Source organism: Clupea harengus, chromosome 23 (genome assembly GCF_900700415.2).
Source record: "Clupea harengus chromosome 23, Ch_v2.0.2, whole genome shotgun sequence".
Lineage (NCBI taxonomy): Eukaryota > Metazoa > Chordata > Actinopteri > Clupeiformes > Clupeidae > Clupea > Clupea harengus.
In genome coordinates, this window is record NC_045174.1 from 18064834 (window position 1) to 18080464 (window position 15631).

The window sequence follows — 15631 nt, forward strand, 5'->3', positions numbered from 1 at the left end:
TGTGTGTGTGTGCGTGCATGTGTGTGTGTATGTGTGTGTGTGAGTGTGTGTGTGTGTGTAATTTTATTTTACAACCTTATGCAGCACGTTAGTTGAGCTACTTGTAAGCGCATGCGTACACAGACACAAACATATGCACACCATCACACACACACACACACACACACATGCAAAAACACAGCCACGTACAGTCACATACACGCACACACGTGCAAAAACACAAACATACACGGTCATCATGCTGAGCTCTCTTCTCCTGCTGTGGTTTGGAGTCTTTCTCCTCCTCTTCTTCCTCTTCAGGGTGAGAAGACCGAAGAACTTTCCTCCTGGACCCACAGCACTTCCTCTGCTGGGAAACTTACTGGAGCTCAGCCCACACAACCCACTGCAGAGTTTCGATAAGGTAAAGACACACACACACACACACACACACACAGACACACACACACATACACACACACACACACACACACAAACACAGAGAGAGAGAGAGAGAGCAAAATTTGGATAAGGTAAGGACACTCTTATTTCCTGTATGTCCGTCTAACATCTCTGCTCCAATGCACTGACTCCGCTGGGGCTGTGTGCTTGTGTTGACTTTAAATTAGGAACGGAGAAGCTGACTGGAGTTTCCAACTGATATTAGTTGAGTCAGTGTTGTCTATAGGGTTAGTCTGAGATTGAGTCAGTGTTGTCTTTAGGGTTAATCTGAGATTGAGTCAGTGTAGTCTTTAGGGCTAGTCTGAGATTGAGTCAGTGTTGTCTATAGGGTTAGTCTGAGATTGAGTCAGTGTTGTCTATAGGGTTAGTCTGAGAGCGGACATGTTCCTGGTCACAGGATGCCTGAGCCCATATAGAAAAGGTCTGTAAAAGACAGATACGTATCACACGTGTCATGTATAATATTTGCATGAGAAATATGTTGTAGATCTTGCATGTAGATATCATGTATAAAACATATTTTCTATCTTTCTGTATATGAATGGGGCTATATATTATATAAAAGTACACATGTATGAATTTGACAGACTTTCCCATTTGGGAGATTTCCCCTAAGAAAAGCAGTCATGCCATTATTGGGTCAATGTGTGCAAGGCACTCTATACTTCATTTGGCTGGGATCTTTTGTTCAGTACTTTCCCCTTTGTTCAATGAGATTTCAAAGTTCATAGATGTCCACGTTACTATGTTTATGGCCTTGGTTATCATTTTATCAGCTGTTTGTGTTTGCATAATCATCTTCTGATGGCAGGCCCTTTATGCTAAGGGCACAGGTGAATGAATGAAATGCCAGTGAATGAAGTCAAACCCACAACAGCTACACGCAACGAGTATCCTACACTTACTGAAGAATGTTTCATGGTGTCCGCGGTGCGTAGGTTCAGCTGAATTCATTTTATCTGATGAACTCAGTTGACCTGACATGGAAACCCACCCGTAAAGTTGGAGTCCTAGAACTGATTAATACATATTTTTAGTAAAGTCACTGCCAGAGAGCAGGAAGGATGAAGGATGAAGGAGTTAATTCAGCCACCCACCCCCCGATATCATCATCCATAGCCATGTTTGAGTGTAGACCTCGCCATATGCCAATACGGTAGACATCGATCAACCCTACTCACTGGTAGAGTACTCACACAGAGTTTGAACAAACTTAAAACAAAATAGTGACACAGCAAGAAAGTTACAAAGCTGGACACAAGACAAAACACAGCTGAAGTGAGTCATTAACAGACTACTTACTGACCACGCAATACACAGAAAAATGCCCTAGGATTGCACCACCACAGATCGTACTTCCCTGAACTCGACTGCACCCAGTACACACGGGACGGCCAAAAAGCAATACAAAAACTACAAATACAGAAATTACAAATACATAATAAAATACAAAAAATATATAAAAAATGTTTGAAACTCAATTTTTTTTTTTTTATGTTGTCTCAGGGTGCTTTACCGAGGTCAAGGCCTGAATCCCTAGAAAAAGCATGATGGTGTCGTAACTGTACATTATAATGAATAGCCATCTATTTCATGCTATTAATGCCATTATCTTTATAATGATAATCTGAATTTAGGTAACAATACTTAACATATGAAAATGGTATGTGTGTGTGTGTTGTGTGTGTGTGTGTTTGTTTAGTTAGCAAAGCGCTATGGTCCTGTCTACAGCCTGTACCTTGGTCCACGTCCTGCGGTGGTGTTGGCCAGTCAGCAGGTCATCAAAGAAGCCCTGGTCACTAGAGCCACAGAGTTTGCTGGACGACCAGATCACATGATGGTCTGTCATGTCACTCAATGCAAAGGCAAGGGAACTCACACACACAAACACACACACACACACACACACGCACACTGATTGTGTGTTTTTTGTGGCACTGGAAATGTGTATGTGTATTGTAAATGCAAATGCATATCCGTATATCTGTTTCATACATATGCTTTTTCAGATATTGTTGTCACTGCATGAATAAATGAATAAGTGTGTGTGTGTATGTAGGCGTGGTTATGGCAGATTACGGTCCAAAGTGGCAAGAGCACCGGCGCTTTGCCCTGACCACACTGCGTAACTTTGGGATGGGGAAGCGCACCATGGAGGAGAAGATTCTGGAAGAGACCCGACACATCTGCGCCGAGCTGGAGAAACATGCAGGTACCACAGCTTACTCTTGGATGGGGTGCTATGCAGCTTTTGTCCGTTAGGGTGCAGTATAATGCTAAATGTTTCCCTGGAGCTTCCTGAATCAATAGGAGGCTTTTGTCCATATAATGCTAAATGTATCCCTGTAGGTCCATATTTTACCCCCATCTACGAAACGACACAAGAAACAACATAATACATGTGCTTTTTCTCTCTCTCTCTTTCTTCCTCCAAAAACAACTTTCTCTCTCCATTAATATGAGGAATGATTTCTGTGAATGAAACGTTATGGAACCCTTGTTTTTTGTCTCTCACACATGTCTACCTTGCCATTGGTCTCCAATCTCTACAATTTGTCTCTCTATCAACCCCCCCCCCCCCCCCAACACACACACACACACACAGGCGTGAGGGTTTTCTCTCATATCCTCTCTCCCTCTCTTAGGGAGGTCCATGGACCCTGAGCATCTCTTCCACTATGCTGCCTCTGACATCATCTGTTCTGTTATTTTTGGATCACGCTTCGAATATGATGACCCCTACTTCAAGGAACTCATAGTCATGATTCAGGAGCTCACTAAGTTGATGTTTGACCCCTGGGCAATTGTACAAACTAATTCTTTATATTTCTTATATATTCATACTTTGTGCTGCCTTGTTTCTTCAATAATTGTTGGATGGGATTAAACGATTCTGTAATGTAACATAAGGAAATGTACTTTTAAATTTTTTTAATTATTTCCAGAATGTTGTTTCTTTTACCGTCACCATTTTAACAATACTATTGTCAACTGTTTCATTCTCTCTTGATGCAGATCTATCAAATTGCTCCATTCATAAGAAGTTTGCCTCTGCCCTTCAAGCGGGCGTTTAACTTATTCCACCTCATCAAAGAACACATATTCAAAGTGATTAGTGAGCATAAAGACTCACGGGTTTCAGGCCAGCCTAGAGACCTCATCGACTGCTATCTGGACGAGATGGAGAAAGTGAGTGTGTGGGACAGAATGAAAAGGCAAATGAGAAAAGAAAAGTGTGCCCAGTATCTGTTTTAAGTTATACAGTTAAACACATCTACTTTAACATCCATAGTAAAAAACCTACCTGACAACCTGACACTGTGTGTGTGTGTTTTAGTGTGTATTGATGTGTGTGTGTGTGTGTGTGTGTGTGTGTTTTAGAGGGCAGACAAAGGCACCTCCTTTGACGACAGTCAGCTGGTGGCCATCTTGTCTGACCTGCTGATTGCAGGAACGGACACCACCTCTAACACGCTGAGGACAGCAACACTCTACCTCATGACCCATCCTCACATACAGGGTACGAGGTCAGGCCACTTTAATGTAATGATCCATGGCATTACCAATGCAGTATGCTAAACAGGTTGTCATCATTTTTAATTTCATCGACGAATGGCTGAATATCATGGAAACCCTGAACCGTGTGAGAGATATAATGATACCTCATGTTGATAGGACAAGATAATATCTATGAATAACATGATACAAAGTTATTATTTTGAGATAGTATCTTTAAATAACAACTTAATTGTTAATCTCTTGATGATAACAGAGCATGTCGCTACACCCTCACCTAGAATCCAGTGTGTGTGTGTATCCACTATTGTGTCCACATTTGTAATGTGTGTGCGTGTGTGTGTGTATCCACTATTGTGTCCACATTTGTAATGTGTGTGTGTGTGTGTGTGTGTATCCACTATTGTGTCTAAATTTGTAATGTGTGTGTATGTGTGTTTATGTTTATCCTTGTGCACTTAGAACGCTGCTACCAGGAGATAGATGAAGTGCTGGGGTCTCGTGAGCAGGTGTTGTTTGAGGACCGGCAGGCCATGCCCTACGTCCAGGCCGTGATCCACGAGGCCCAGAGAGTGGCAGATACAACCCCCATGGGCATGTTCCACACCACCACCGCAGACACACACATCCAGGGCTACAGCGTTCCCAAGGTAACACTCACTGTCACCTAGTAACAGCACAGAGTACACTAACATCTAGCTTATCGTTAGCTTCTTGATTAGCGATAGCAACTGAGCAAGTCATCCAGGGCTACAGCATTCCCAAGGTAACACTCACTGTCACCTAGTAATGCAATGTTTACTGTTTTCATATTATTTTTCAATTTTATGAATTTCTATAAGCTCCGTTAACAATAGACATCATCTCAAAGTGCTTTACAGAGTCCAAGACTTGAACCCCCTAGAGCAGGCACAAGGCGACGGCCTTGAACCAAACCCAGCTGAGTAGGGAGACCCATCTGCTTGAGGCTTGAAAGGTGGGAGAAGTAAAAAAAAAAAGAGGCAGGCAGATAATTCATATATACTGTATAATCAAGCAAATACTTCATTCCTACATCATGTTGGCATACATGAGGCAGATGGACATCAGACCTACATCATATTGGCACACACGGGGCAGATGTTCATCAGACCTACATCATATTGGCATATATGGGGCAGATGGACATCAGACCTACATCATGTTGGCATAGAGACATAATGAGAGAATGAAATGAGGTATAATAATAGATTGCCTTGCATGCGTATCTGTTACCATACAATTATAATGGTGGAGAACAATGTTCACAGGCATCAGCATCACAAGCAATGGCCCTACCATCAGGAGAAAGAGAGACCAGTTAGTACACAGATTAAACACAATGTTACAGTAGTCAGACAACAGAGAGATGGCAGAGAAAGGAGGAAGGAAGGAGAAGTTGTACGGCATGACAGATGAGAGGTCACATGGCACATGAGAGGTCACATGACAGATGAGAGGTCACATGGCACAGGAGAGGTCACATGACACATGAGAGGTCCTTGGCAGCCTAGGCCTATCAGCGTAACTAAGGGATGGTACACACTGGTCCAGCATCATCACAAGGATGGTCTGGCAAACTGGTTGCCTTGACTACATTACTACCTATGTGATCATTGGGCCCATGTGTAGCCATTGCATCTCTTTAATCCCACTCAGTAGATCTTTTCTTTCATGTCTCCCTCTCTCTCTCTCTCTCTCTCTCTCTCTCTCTCTGTCCCTCTCCCTCTCTCTAGGGCACGATGATCATTCCTTATCTGTCCTCAGCGCTACGTGAGGAAGGCCAGTGGAAGTCCCCGCATGACTTCAACCCCGATAACTTCCTGAACGAGAGGGGAGAGTTTGTCAAGCCTGACGCCTTCATGCCCTTCTCTACAGGTACTTCTCACTAACATGGCTTCCAGAATGCAGTGGATTTGACTCAGGTGTATACTTGTGTGTGTTTTAAACATTTCATTCCGTTGTTTTAAACCTGTTTTGCACCCCTGTTCTAGAAATTAGGTTCATTTTTAGGTGTTTGGTCATTTGAAGTAGTTGTGAATCCTATGATGTTTACTGCAGTATATCATTGGCATGCATTGGCAGGGGCGTGCACAGGAGGGGGATAAGGTTGCCCGGGCAACTGCCCGTTTGCCCTCCTCGACTGAAGTTGCCCCTCCGAAGGAAATATATATTTTTTTTAAATAGTATTGCCTGCAGAACTTCATGTAGGCCTTAGATAAAATAATCGCGGAATAAGCGTCCAGGGGGAGGGGGAGGGGGCGTGGAGGCGGCGGCGGTTAGTGATCGACCCTGACAATTTCAGATTTTCAAGTGATATAGGCAGAATATGCGTCCAGGTGACAGGGGCGTGGCGGCGGCGGTTAGTGATCGACCCTGACAATTTCAGAGTTTCAAGTGATCTAGGCACAATATTCAATTCAATTAAATTCAATTTTATTTATATAGCGCCATAACAATACAATTGTCTCTAGGCGCTTTACAGAGCCCAGAGCCTGAACCCCCTTAGTGCAAGCACATTGGCAACACGGGCAAGAAAAAACTCCCTGTTAGTCAGGAAGGAACCTTAAGCAGAACCACGGCACATAAGGGGGGACCCATCTGCTTGAGGTCGGCCGGGTGGAGATAGGAAGGGGGGATGGGGGAGGGTTGTGTGGCAGAAGGGGATGGGAAACAACAGGTGTTGTACATATCCTGCATTTGGTAGGTGTACATAATATATATACAGACATCTGGTGGTAAATACATGATACAAACAAGACCAGTTTAGTGGGTATACACTGTGCTCAAAGGTTTGCTGTTACAGGGGTAAGGGGAGTAGGAGCAGAGAAACATGTTGATGGTGGCAATAATATATATTGTATATAAATGCTAGCATAGGGTATGAGGTAGAGTAAGTGTACGGCAGTGCGGTGGCGGTGGGTGCAGTGGGCCGAGGGTTTCTACGGGTAGAACGGGTGGAGAGACTACAGCAGCATCCCATAGCGAAGATAGTCTGGATTAGGAGAGAAAAGAAAAGGAACAGAGTGAGTGGGTAGAGTTTGGCTGTCCATATGCGTGGTTGAGGAGTAGTGGGGGTGAGGAGCAATGTTTCCACTTCCATCAGCAATTGGAACATGCTACAAGGGAGAGAGAACATTTTTGTTAGTAGACATTTATTTCAGAAACAGATAAGGAGATACCTTTGGGTAGTAGATTTACAGTAGGCAATATGGCCATTTTATCAGTATTGTTATAATCATTAGCAATGTGATATGAGAGGAGAGGGAGGGAGAGAGAGAGCGAGAGAGAGAGGGAGAGGGGCTGCCTGGCTAGGTGTAAGGGAATAATATTTAATATATTATTTCGATTTTAGTCCAGCTTAGTTGATTAGGGGGGTATTACATGTGTTTAGATTTGTTTGGTTTATGTAATTTTATCCTACACTAGCATCTGTTTACCTATCTACCAAGTGGTCCATGGAAAGCATCACAGGATTGAGAGAACTAAGAGGTGCAATATGCGTCCAGGGGGGGCGTGGCGGCGGCGGTTAGTGATCGACCCTGACAATTTCAGAGTTTCAAGTGATATAGGCACAATATGCGTCCGGGGGGGGCGTGGCGGCGGCGGTTAGTGATCGACCCTGACTATTTCAGAGTTTCAAGTGATATAGGCAAAATATGCGTTGAGGGGGCGTGGCGGCGACAAAAATAAACGTGTTGCCCCTTTTTCAAAATTCCTGTGCACGTCCCTGATCATTGGGTTGGATTATTATGTGAAGTAGTTGTGAATCCTATGGTGTTTACTGCAGTATATCATTGGGTTGGTTTAGTATGTGAAGCAGTTGTGAATCCTATGGTGTTTACTGCAGTATATCATTGGGTTGGATTAGTTTGTGAAGTAGTTGTGAAGCTTATGGTGTTTACTGCAGTATGTCATTGGGTTGGTTTAGTATGTGAAGCAGTTGTGAATCCTATGGCGTTTACAGCAGTGTGTCTTCTGGTTCTTCACACAGGTTCTCGTATGTGTCTCGGGGAGGGGCTTGCTCGCATGGAACTCTTTCTCATCCTGGTCACGTTGCTGCGCCGCTTCCGATTGGTCTGGCCAGAAGAAAGGGGTGTTCCTGATTACAGCATGGTCTTTAGCGCCACACAAGCACCCAAACCTTTCCAGGTCACTGTCCACCTGAGAGGGGGCATGAACTATTAATTGCTCAAATGTTTTCTTTTCATGGTCAATCCCATACACATCTGTATACTAAAACTAACATTCATTACTGGTCAGTTTTTTGTGTCAAGCAACTTGACATTTGTACTGTGCACTGGAGACTGCATCATTGAAGTCTGAACTTTGTTTTAAGTGCCTTGAGAATGTTATTGTTTTGGCACTATATAAATAAAAATGAATCTAATTGAATTGAATGTGTGTACTCAAAGTGTACTCTGTTTATGACTTGTGTGAAGTCAAGGGATGTTCTGTTAGGTGCCAATCGCCACAGGTTGTCCTGTCAGAACAGAAGGATGCCAAATTCTCAATAAATATGTTTATTTTTTTACACACACACACACACACACACACACACACACACACACACACACACACACACACACACAATCATGACATGTAACCGTGTTACAATGAACATTGAATGCCGTGAATGAACCGTGCCTTGGCTCTCAAGGGTGCACGGCAAGAATACTGACTGATCGTGAATGCGAGGCCTGCACATCGGGGGTTCACAGCTGGGAAAGGCAACCTTCTGAACAGGAAAATTATATATTTCTTAAAAACAATACTTACGGTAACTTAAACATTACAAAACCAGTCAACCACTCTCTTCAACAGCGTACCAATTGGAGCTGTAAATTAACTTAGACGTAGTCTGCGGCTCCTTCAACATACGTTTAGGAAATCGTCTCCTTAAACATACGTTTAACAAATTATTAAACATAAATGTTAAAGTACATTTCTCAAAGACTCACTGGGTAAAATACAAAGCAAAACTTAAGCAATAAAAATCAGTAAGATTGCTTGAACTTGACTTCATCAAAGAGCAGTGCAAGGAAAAGGGAAGGCAAGTTTATCTATATAGCACAATGTATTCACATTGGTAAAAGTACTTTACAAATGAGCAGATAAAAGAACATAGATACATGAGAGATTAAAACAGTTAAGTACATTATAAAGGAAATATAGAAAAATATAAGATTAAATAATTATATGAGTATTTATTTTAAAGGTAGAATCTCTCCCACGGCCCCAAACATACAAAACAAACAAACATAAATCAGTACTCAAAACTAGTCAACTAGTCAAACATTATTCACAGTGTGTTCACTTCACCTGACATCAGGTAAGTTCTCCTTCTCTTCCACCCCCTCTGAAGGAATGAGGCACCCTTTAAATAATACTGACTGCTCATTGGGCTTAATTGATCCGATCAGCCCAATTGGACCCAACCATTTCAGTGGGGTAACCCTCCCTACATTAGTCCTAACGAATACATAATAATTAATATATGCCTGAGTATCCACCAAGTTCCCCAATAAACCCAAAACCATACATTTACAATATTTACACATCTTACACACACTACACATATTATTAACATACATACATACATAGCAAGGAGTATTTATTTTCCTTTCAAGATATTATTCTAACCTAATTCATGAACACTTTTGACGGTTACTTATGGTTTTAGTGTAGTTCTGTCAATATTTCGTTGTTGATGAGACATCAAGGTTTTGTGTGCTTGTAATTTCACGTCTGTACAATAATATATATATATTATATATATATATATATATACACACATACATACATACAATAATATATATATATGTGTGTAAAAGAAGAATAGAAAATGAACTGGTTCTTTTTCTGATCAATTGGTTTTCAGCTTAGGTACTGGCGATATTAGCCACGAAGAGAGCAGCGATGAGGGTGCTTCTGAAAATCTGCCAGCGAAACCAAGACCAGCGAGAGGGAGAGGTGTGAGAGCAAGAGGGAAAGGGGCAAGAGGCCGACAAGCCAGGAGAGTTGGACCAGTACAGAATCAGCACACAGGACACAGCAGCTATGATGACCCAGATAACCCAAATCAGCTTCCAGATTTCTCACCAAGAAGACCTGCTAGCATTAATTTAGTGACACCGGTTCTTAGGGGGACTATGACATGTGCTACGGGTTTTCTTTTGTGCATATCCTTCAAGACAATTGTTCCCACACTAACTCATATGCATGGGGTGTCATTGAGGACAAGCAGTCATATGCTGACAAGACTGGGGTATGGACTGGAAAAAATACAAAAAATGATTGCCCTAATATATTGTGGTCTGATGGATGTTAGCTCTTTCCATCGATACTGGAGCATGAAGACCCTGTACCATGGGCTTTGGGCAAGGTCTACTATGTCATGGGAGCGGTTCAAGGCCCTAATGGCCATGTTACATGTAGTGGACCCCAGTGCTGAGGATGGAAATGATAAGCTGAGAAAAGTCAAAGCTTTCCTTGACCAGTTCATTCATTGTTTTACTTTTTATCATATTTTCACATAATATTGTATATATTGTGGTGTATTGTTGTATTGTATTGATTTGCACATTAAACATTTGCATACATTGAAATTCCATTGAATAATGAAAAAAAATTGTGCTGTGTTACTATTAGCTTTGAATGAGATATCACACATTAACATGTTACAAAGTGTCTTTACATCACTGTTTTAAATGAAAGCGCCCCAAATCGGTCATTTTGGGGGCTGGCATCAAAGGGTTAAATGGTCCCAATGCACATCATTGCAATGTGTGGACAACATCCTTTAAATGGTCCCGATGCACATCACTGCAATGTGTGGACAACATCCTTTATATCCTGATGCACATCACTGCAATGTGTGAACAACATCCTTTATATCCCGATGCACATCACTGCAATGTGTGGACAACATCCTTTAAATGGTCCAGATGCACATCACTGCAATGTGTGGACAACATCCTTTATATCCCGATGTACATCACTGCAATGTGTGGACAACATCCTTTAAATGGTCCAGATGCACATCACTGCAATGAGTGGACAACATCCTTTAAATGGTCCCGATGCACATCACTGCAATGAGTGGACAACATCCTTTGTTTGAACAGGCCCAGGGCCCAGCGCTGATTCTTCTGCTCTCATCCTTTGGATTGACGATCTGTTGGTTCCTGGAAACGGGGCTAGCCCTGCAAGGATAATGTATGAAGATAAACTCAAAACATTATTACTGGCAACTCAAAAGAAATCTCACTGCATCCATATTTACCACTGAAAGATAATCTACCAAGCAACTTACCAAGTGTCTCTTCCGGTTGTGGAGGAGGAGAGAATGTGTTTCTTATCCTAGTATATGTTCTCTTGCCAAATGCTAGGATTTTCCAGAGGAATATGTTCAGGATGAAACCCCCGATGAACAGAGCGATTTCCCACGGAATGGAGAACTGCCAAGTGTCTGTGGAAAAGGAAAACATGTCAGGAGAGGTTAAGGGAGAGAAGTAGGTCACGACCAGCGCACTAGGCTTATAGGAAAGAAACAGACGAATAATTACATTGTTCATTTGTGGAGTGAGATGGTATGCAGACTTGAAATAATGTTATACTCTTTTCCCGGTTCATTTTCCATTTACTTTAGCCTTACATTCTCTTCAAACCCTCCCACAAATAACTAATCCTAGACACTGTCGGATATTAAAAAAATAATTAAGTTAGGTAAAAAAAAAAATTGCACATCCCTACAGACAACTGCAGTGACTATGCATAAAAGAAAATATACCTGGGACAGGCACATTTACGTTGTCCTTAAAAGTACCAACATCTTCATTCATCTTATTTTGTACTGAGAGAGAGAGAGAGAGAGTGACAGAGTGAGAAAGAGAGAGAGAGAGAAAACAGTATATCTCATTTTCTGTGCATCAATGCAGTTAGGTAACAGAAATCCAGGGAGTACTTACACCCATCTTTGATGGTAAGCTTCACGATGTTGAGCCTCCGCATGGTGTTGCTGTCTCTCACAGTGAAAACTCCTTCATCGGATTCAGTCACGTTAGTAAAGGTCACAGTGTAGTCCTGGACAGAAGATCTCCTGCTGTATTCTCTAACGCATAAGGGCACAGCTCCCTCTACGACACACACCAAGTCATCAGTGGAGTGACTGGCCTTACGGAACGTCACTCTCACTGGCTCTGAACTTAGAAGACCAATGAACAGGGCGTCACCTATACGGACCTCCGCAGTGTTGTGATGAGCTAGAAGGTGGGGGAGTTGGATCTTTTTTCAGTTATACAGTAAATGCACAATATATATTGACCCACTTAAAAATGTGCTTTGCTAAGAGAGTGTTTGACGATGCGTAGTATTTTACATGAGAAAATATACAGATTGTAGATAGGTCTGACTTACCTAAAAGCTCCAGTGTGACGTCACAAATAACTTTACCATCACAGTGGCCTTCATACCCTCCTTCATCACTGAGTGCTGCTTGAGGGAGCAAGAGGAAGATGTTCCCAGAGAGGCCGACTGTGGCTTTGTTCCCAAAATCAGCACAGGTTCCGTTTTCACAGTGAGCAATCGTTTGGGAAGGAGGGGATCTCACCTTCACCCATTTCACAACACCATGACACGGCTTTTCACAAGGCAACTTCACAGTAGTGTTGAGCAAGCCTTTTGCTTGTGTTAAATCTAGCGAGGTTGAGGTCGAGGGCTCTGCAAGCAAAACTGAGAGTGGAAACATGGTTGTATTTGGGGTCATTTATTATTATTACTGCAATACATGTTTTTACATGACTAATGCATTATTTATTTTATTGGCAGATACTAACATGGTATGAGGATCAAGATCCACATGATGCTGTCCGACAGAGAAGTCCTTTTAAAAAGAAGAAAAGCAGTGAATAGTAGGGGAGTATTTTACACCTAAAAAGTATGCCTGGTCATGCTAGCTATGTTTTCAAAATGGGTAGAAGCTTTCCCTACAGGGAAGCAAGATGCATGAGATGAGAACCCATTGCAGCTTACATCGCATTTTTAACCGACTTCGTGGACACTCATCTGCTGTGCTTTTTAAATAAATTAAGATACCACAAACACCTTAGAGCCTGCAAGACAAGGTAACCATGTTGGATGTCAGCATTAACTTTAAACGGTTAACTATTTTGTAAATCAGCCTGCGTCACTATTCACTGAAACGTGCTAACTCATCGCACAATTCAAGTTAGCCTATTACTCCAAACGTAGTCTTCTTAAATATATTCAGACACCTGCATACCATCACTGCACTCATATCAATCGCTTACCTTTCCTCTTAAATGCTTTGTTTATCCACAAATAGTCAACCGTTTAGCGCCAAACCGGTCAAACGCCGAGCAAAAATTGGATACAAATAAAAACAGTTCGATGGACCTGGATGCACCAAGAGGAACCGGTTGCAGCGAGAGCGAATGACACCCACACATTCGAGAAACAGTCCCAAAATAGAGGCAGTCGCTGGAGTAACACAAATAACGGGATTCCAAAGCACAAAGAACTGAAACCCTGAAGATAATGTCCAAACACGGGCAAAGCACAGACGATAATGTCCAAACACGGGCAAAGCACAGACGATAAAGTCTAACACGGGCAAAGCACAGAGGTAAAGTCTAACACAGGAAATCTGGTGACTGTGACTGTGTGCAATGCCCCTGTGTTCAAGACTCTAGGTTCTCGATATCATTGAAGGGCACACACACTTTTCCACACAAGCTCATGCACACACACAGATTTCTCTTCTCCCTCTTACGTCATTTTCTTTTTACCATTTAATATTTATCTCTGCACTTCCTGCACTCTTCACTTGGCCAATAAACACGATTCTGACTGATGCAGGAGATTGGGAAGATGAGTGGATTTCGAAAAGGGGGCGTGGCCGGAGCTGGGTTCAGCGCAGACGTGCCAAACAGCCTTTATTGATATTTCCAAATGTGAAAACTGTATGTCAGGTGAAAACTGTAATAAACAATAAACAGAAAAGAATTAAATTGTATCTTAACTAGCATAGCAAGTGTGGTCTTTTTTATCTGATAAACAAAATATCAATCCTGCGTAACATAACGCTAGTATTGTAGATGAAATAAAGACATCGATGGCACCTTTCATCTAACTGTGAACAATTCCATTGAAATTAGTTCAAGTTGTGTCTAAAAGGCTTACAATGTGCAACGATGTCCACATTACAACAAAGAAAATCCAACAAAATATTTTTTAAGTGCATGTAACTTATACCATAGACACAGCATGGTGAGGGAGCAACAGATCCCTACAAGGCTGGAAAAAGCAGACAATCTCTCTCTTTCTCTCTCTCACACACACTTTGAGAAATGGTGAAATATTAGAGGATGGCCAAGATAAGGTGTAAAAAGAGACTAGAAAGAGAGCATGAGTGTGTGAAAGATGGCCACTTGGAGAGAAGACATGGTGGATGAACACAAGAAGGACTGGAATATTCTCTTTAGTGGAACATTGATCATATGATGCATTTGAGTCATTTACACAAATCTATCAGCATGTAATAGAAAAAAAAATGTAAACATATACCCCCTGAGGTAAATCGAATAGTGAAGGTGCACTCTATGTTGCTGCCACAGTGGAACACACACGATGAAAGTGCCCCCAAATGAGACCACTAATAATGTAACATGTAACGGCCATCTTAACTATGGGTGAAGCACATAATGTTAACATGTAACGGCCGTCTTAACTATGGGTGAAGCACATAATGTTAACATGTAACGGCCGTCTTAACTATGGGTGAAGCACATAATGTTAACATGTAACGGCCGTCTTAACTATGGGTGAAGCACATAATGTTAACATGTAACGGCCATCTTAACTATGGGTGAAGCACATAATGTTAACATGTAACGGCCGTCTTAACTATGGGTGAAGCACATAATGTTAACATGTAACGGCTGTCTTAACTATGGGTGAAGCACATAATGTTAACATGTAACGGCCGTCTTATCTATGGGTGAAGCACATAATGTTAACATGTAACGGCTGTCTTAACTATGGGTGAAGCACATAATGTTAACATGTAACGGCTGTCTTAACTATGGGTGAAGCACATAATGTTAACATGTAACGGCCGTCTTATCTATGGGTGAAGCACATAATGTTAACATGTAACGGCCGTCTTAACTATGGGTGAAGCACATAATGTTAACATGTAACGGCTGTCTTAACTATGGGTGAAGCACATAATGTTAACATGTAACGGCCGTCTTAACTATGGGTGAAGCACATAATGCAACATGTAACGGCTGCGACCTGCCGTCTCTCCTAGACCTGTTCCACTCCAGGTCCAGCAAGAGAGCATGCAAGATCATCGCTGATCCTTCCAATCCCGGTCACCACCTATTTAGAGACTCCCTTCCGGCAGAAGGTTCCGGGCTATAAAGACCAAAATCTCACGCCACCTGAACAGTTTTTCCCCACGGTAGTGGGGCTCACAAACAAGACCCCTGCATCACACGGACTCTGGGTTTGCTAATTCCAAATCACTGCATCTTAGCCCTGCACGTGCCCAAATATGCTATCTTTTAAAACATTTGTCTTTTAGTCTTGTTTTTGCTATTTTGTTGGTATGTTATATGTTTTATGTCCT

General features: G+C 42.1%; 2 protein-coding genes across 2 annotated transcripts; one reads left to right on the forward strand and one right to left on the reverse strand.

Annotated features, from left to right (window-relative positions):
- The first annotated feature begins 203 nt into the window (after positions 1-203).
- On the forward strand, positions 204-8375 carry LOC105908665 (cytochrome P450 2F2-like). Its single transcript, XM_031560547.2, has 9 exons — positions 204-403; positions 2144-2306; positions 2501-2653; positions 3087-3247; positions 3457-3630; positions 3823-3961; positions 4420-4607; positions 5712-5853; positions 7970-8375. The coding sequence occupies exons 1-9, from the start codon at positions 239-241 to the stop codon at positions 8161-8163; spliced, it is 1479 nt and encodes a 492-aa protein (XP_031416407.1). The 5' UTR covers positions 204-238; the 3' UTR covers positions 8164-8375.
- A 1765-nt stretch (positions 8376-10140) lies between these two features.
- LOC116218577 lies at positions 10141-13886 on the reverse strand. Its single transcript, XM_031560551.1, has 7 exons — positions 13785-13886; positions 12813-12859; positions 12394-12708; positions 11946-12239; positions 11768-11830; positions 11291-11446; positions 10141-11180 (listed from the first exon to the last, which is right to left on the reverse strand). Exons 2-7 carry the CDS (start codon positions 12835-12837, stop codon positions 11065-11067), a joined length of 969 nt encoding a protein of 322 aa, XP_031416411.1. The 5' UTR covers positions 12838-12859; positions 13785-13886; the 3' UTR covers positions 10141-11064.
- Between the last annotated feature and the right edge of the window lie 1745 nt (positions 13887-15631).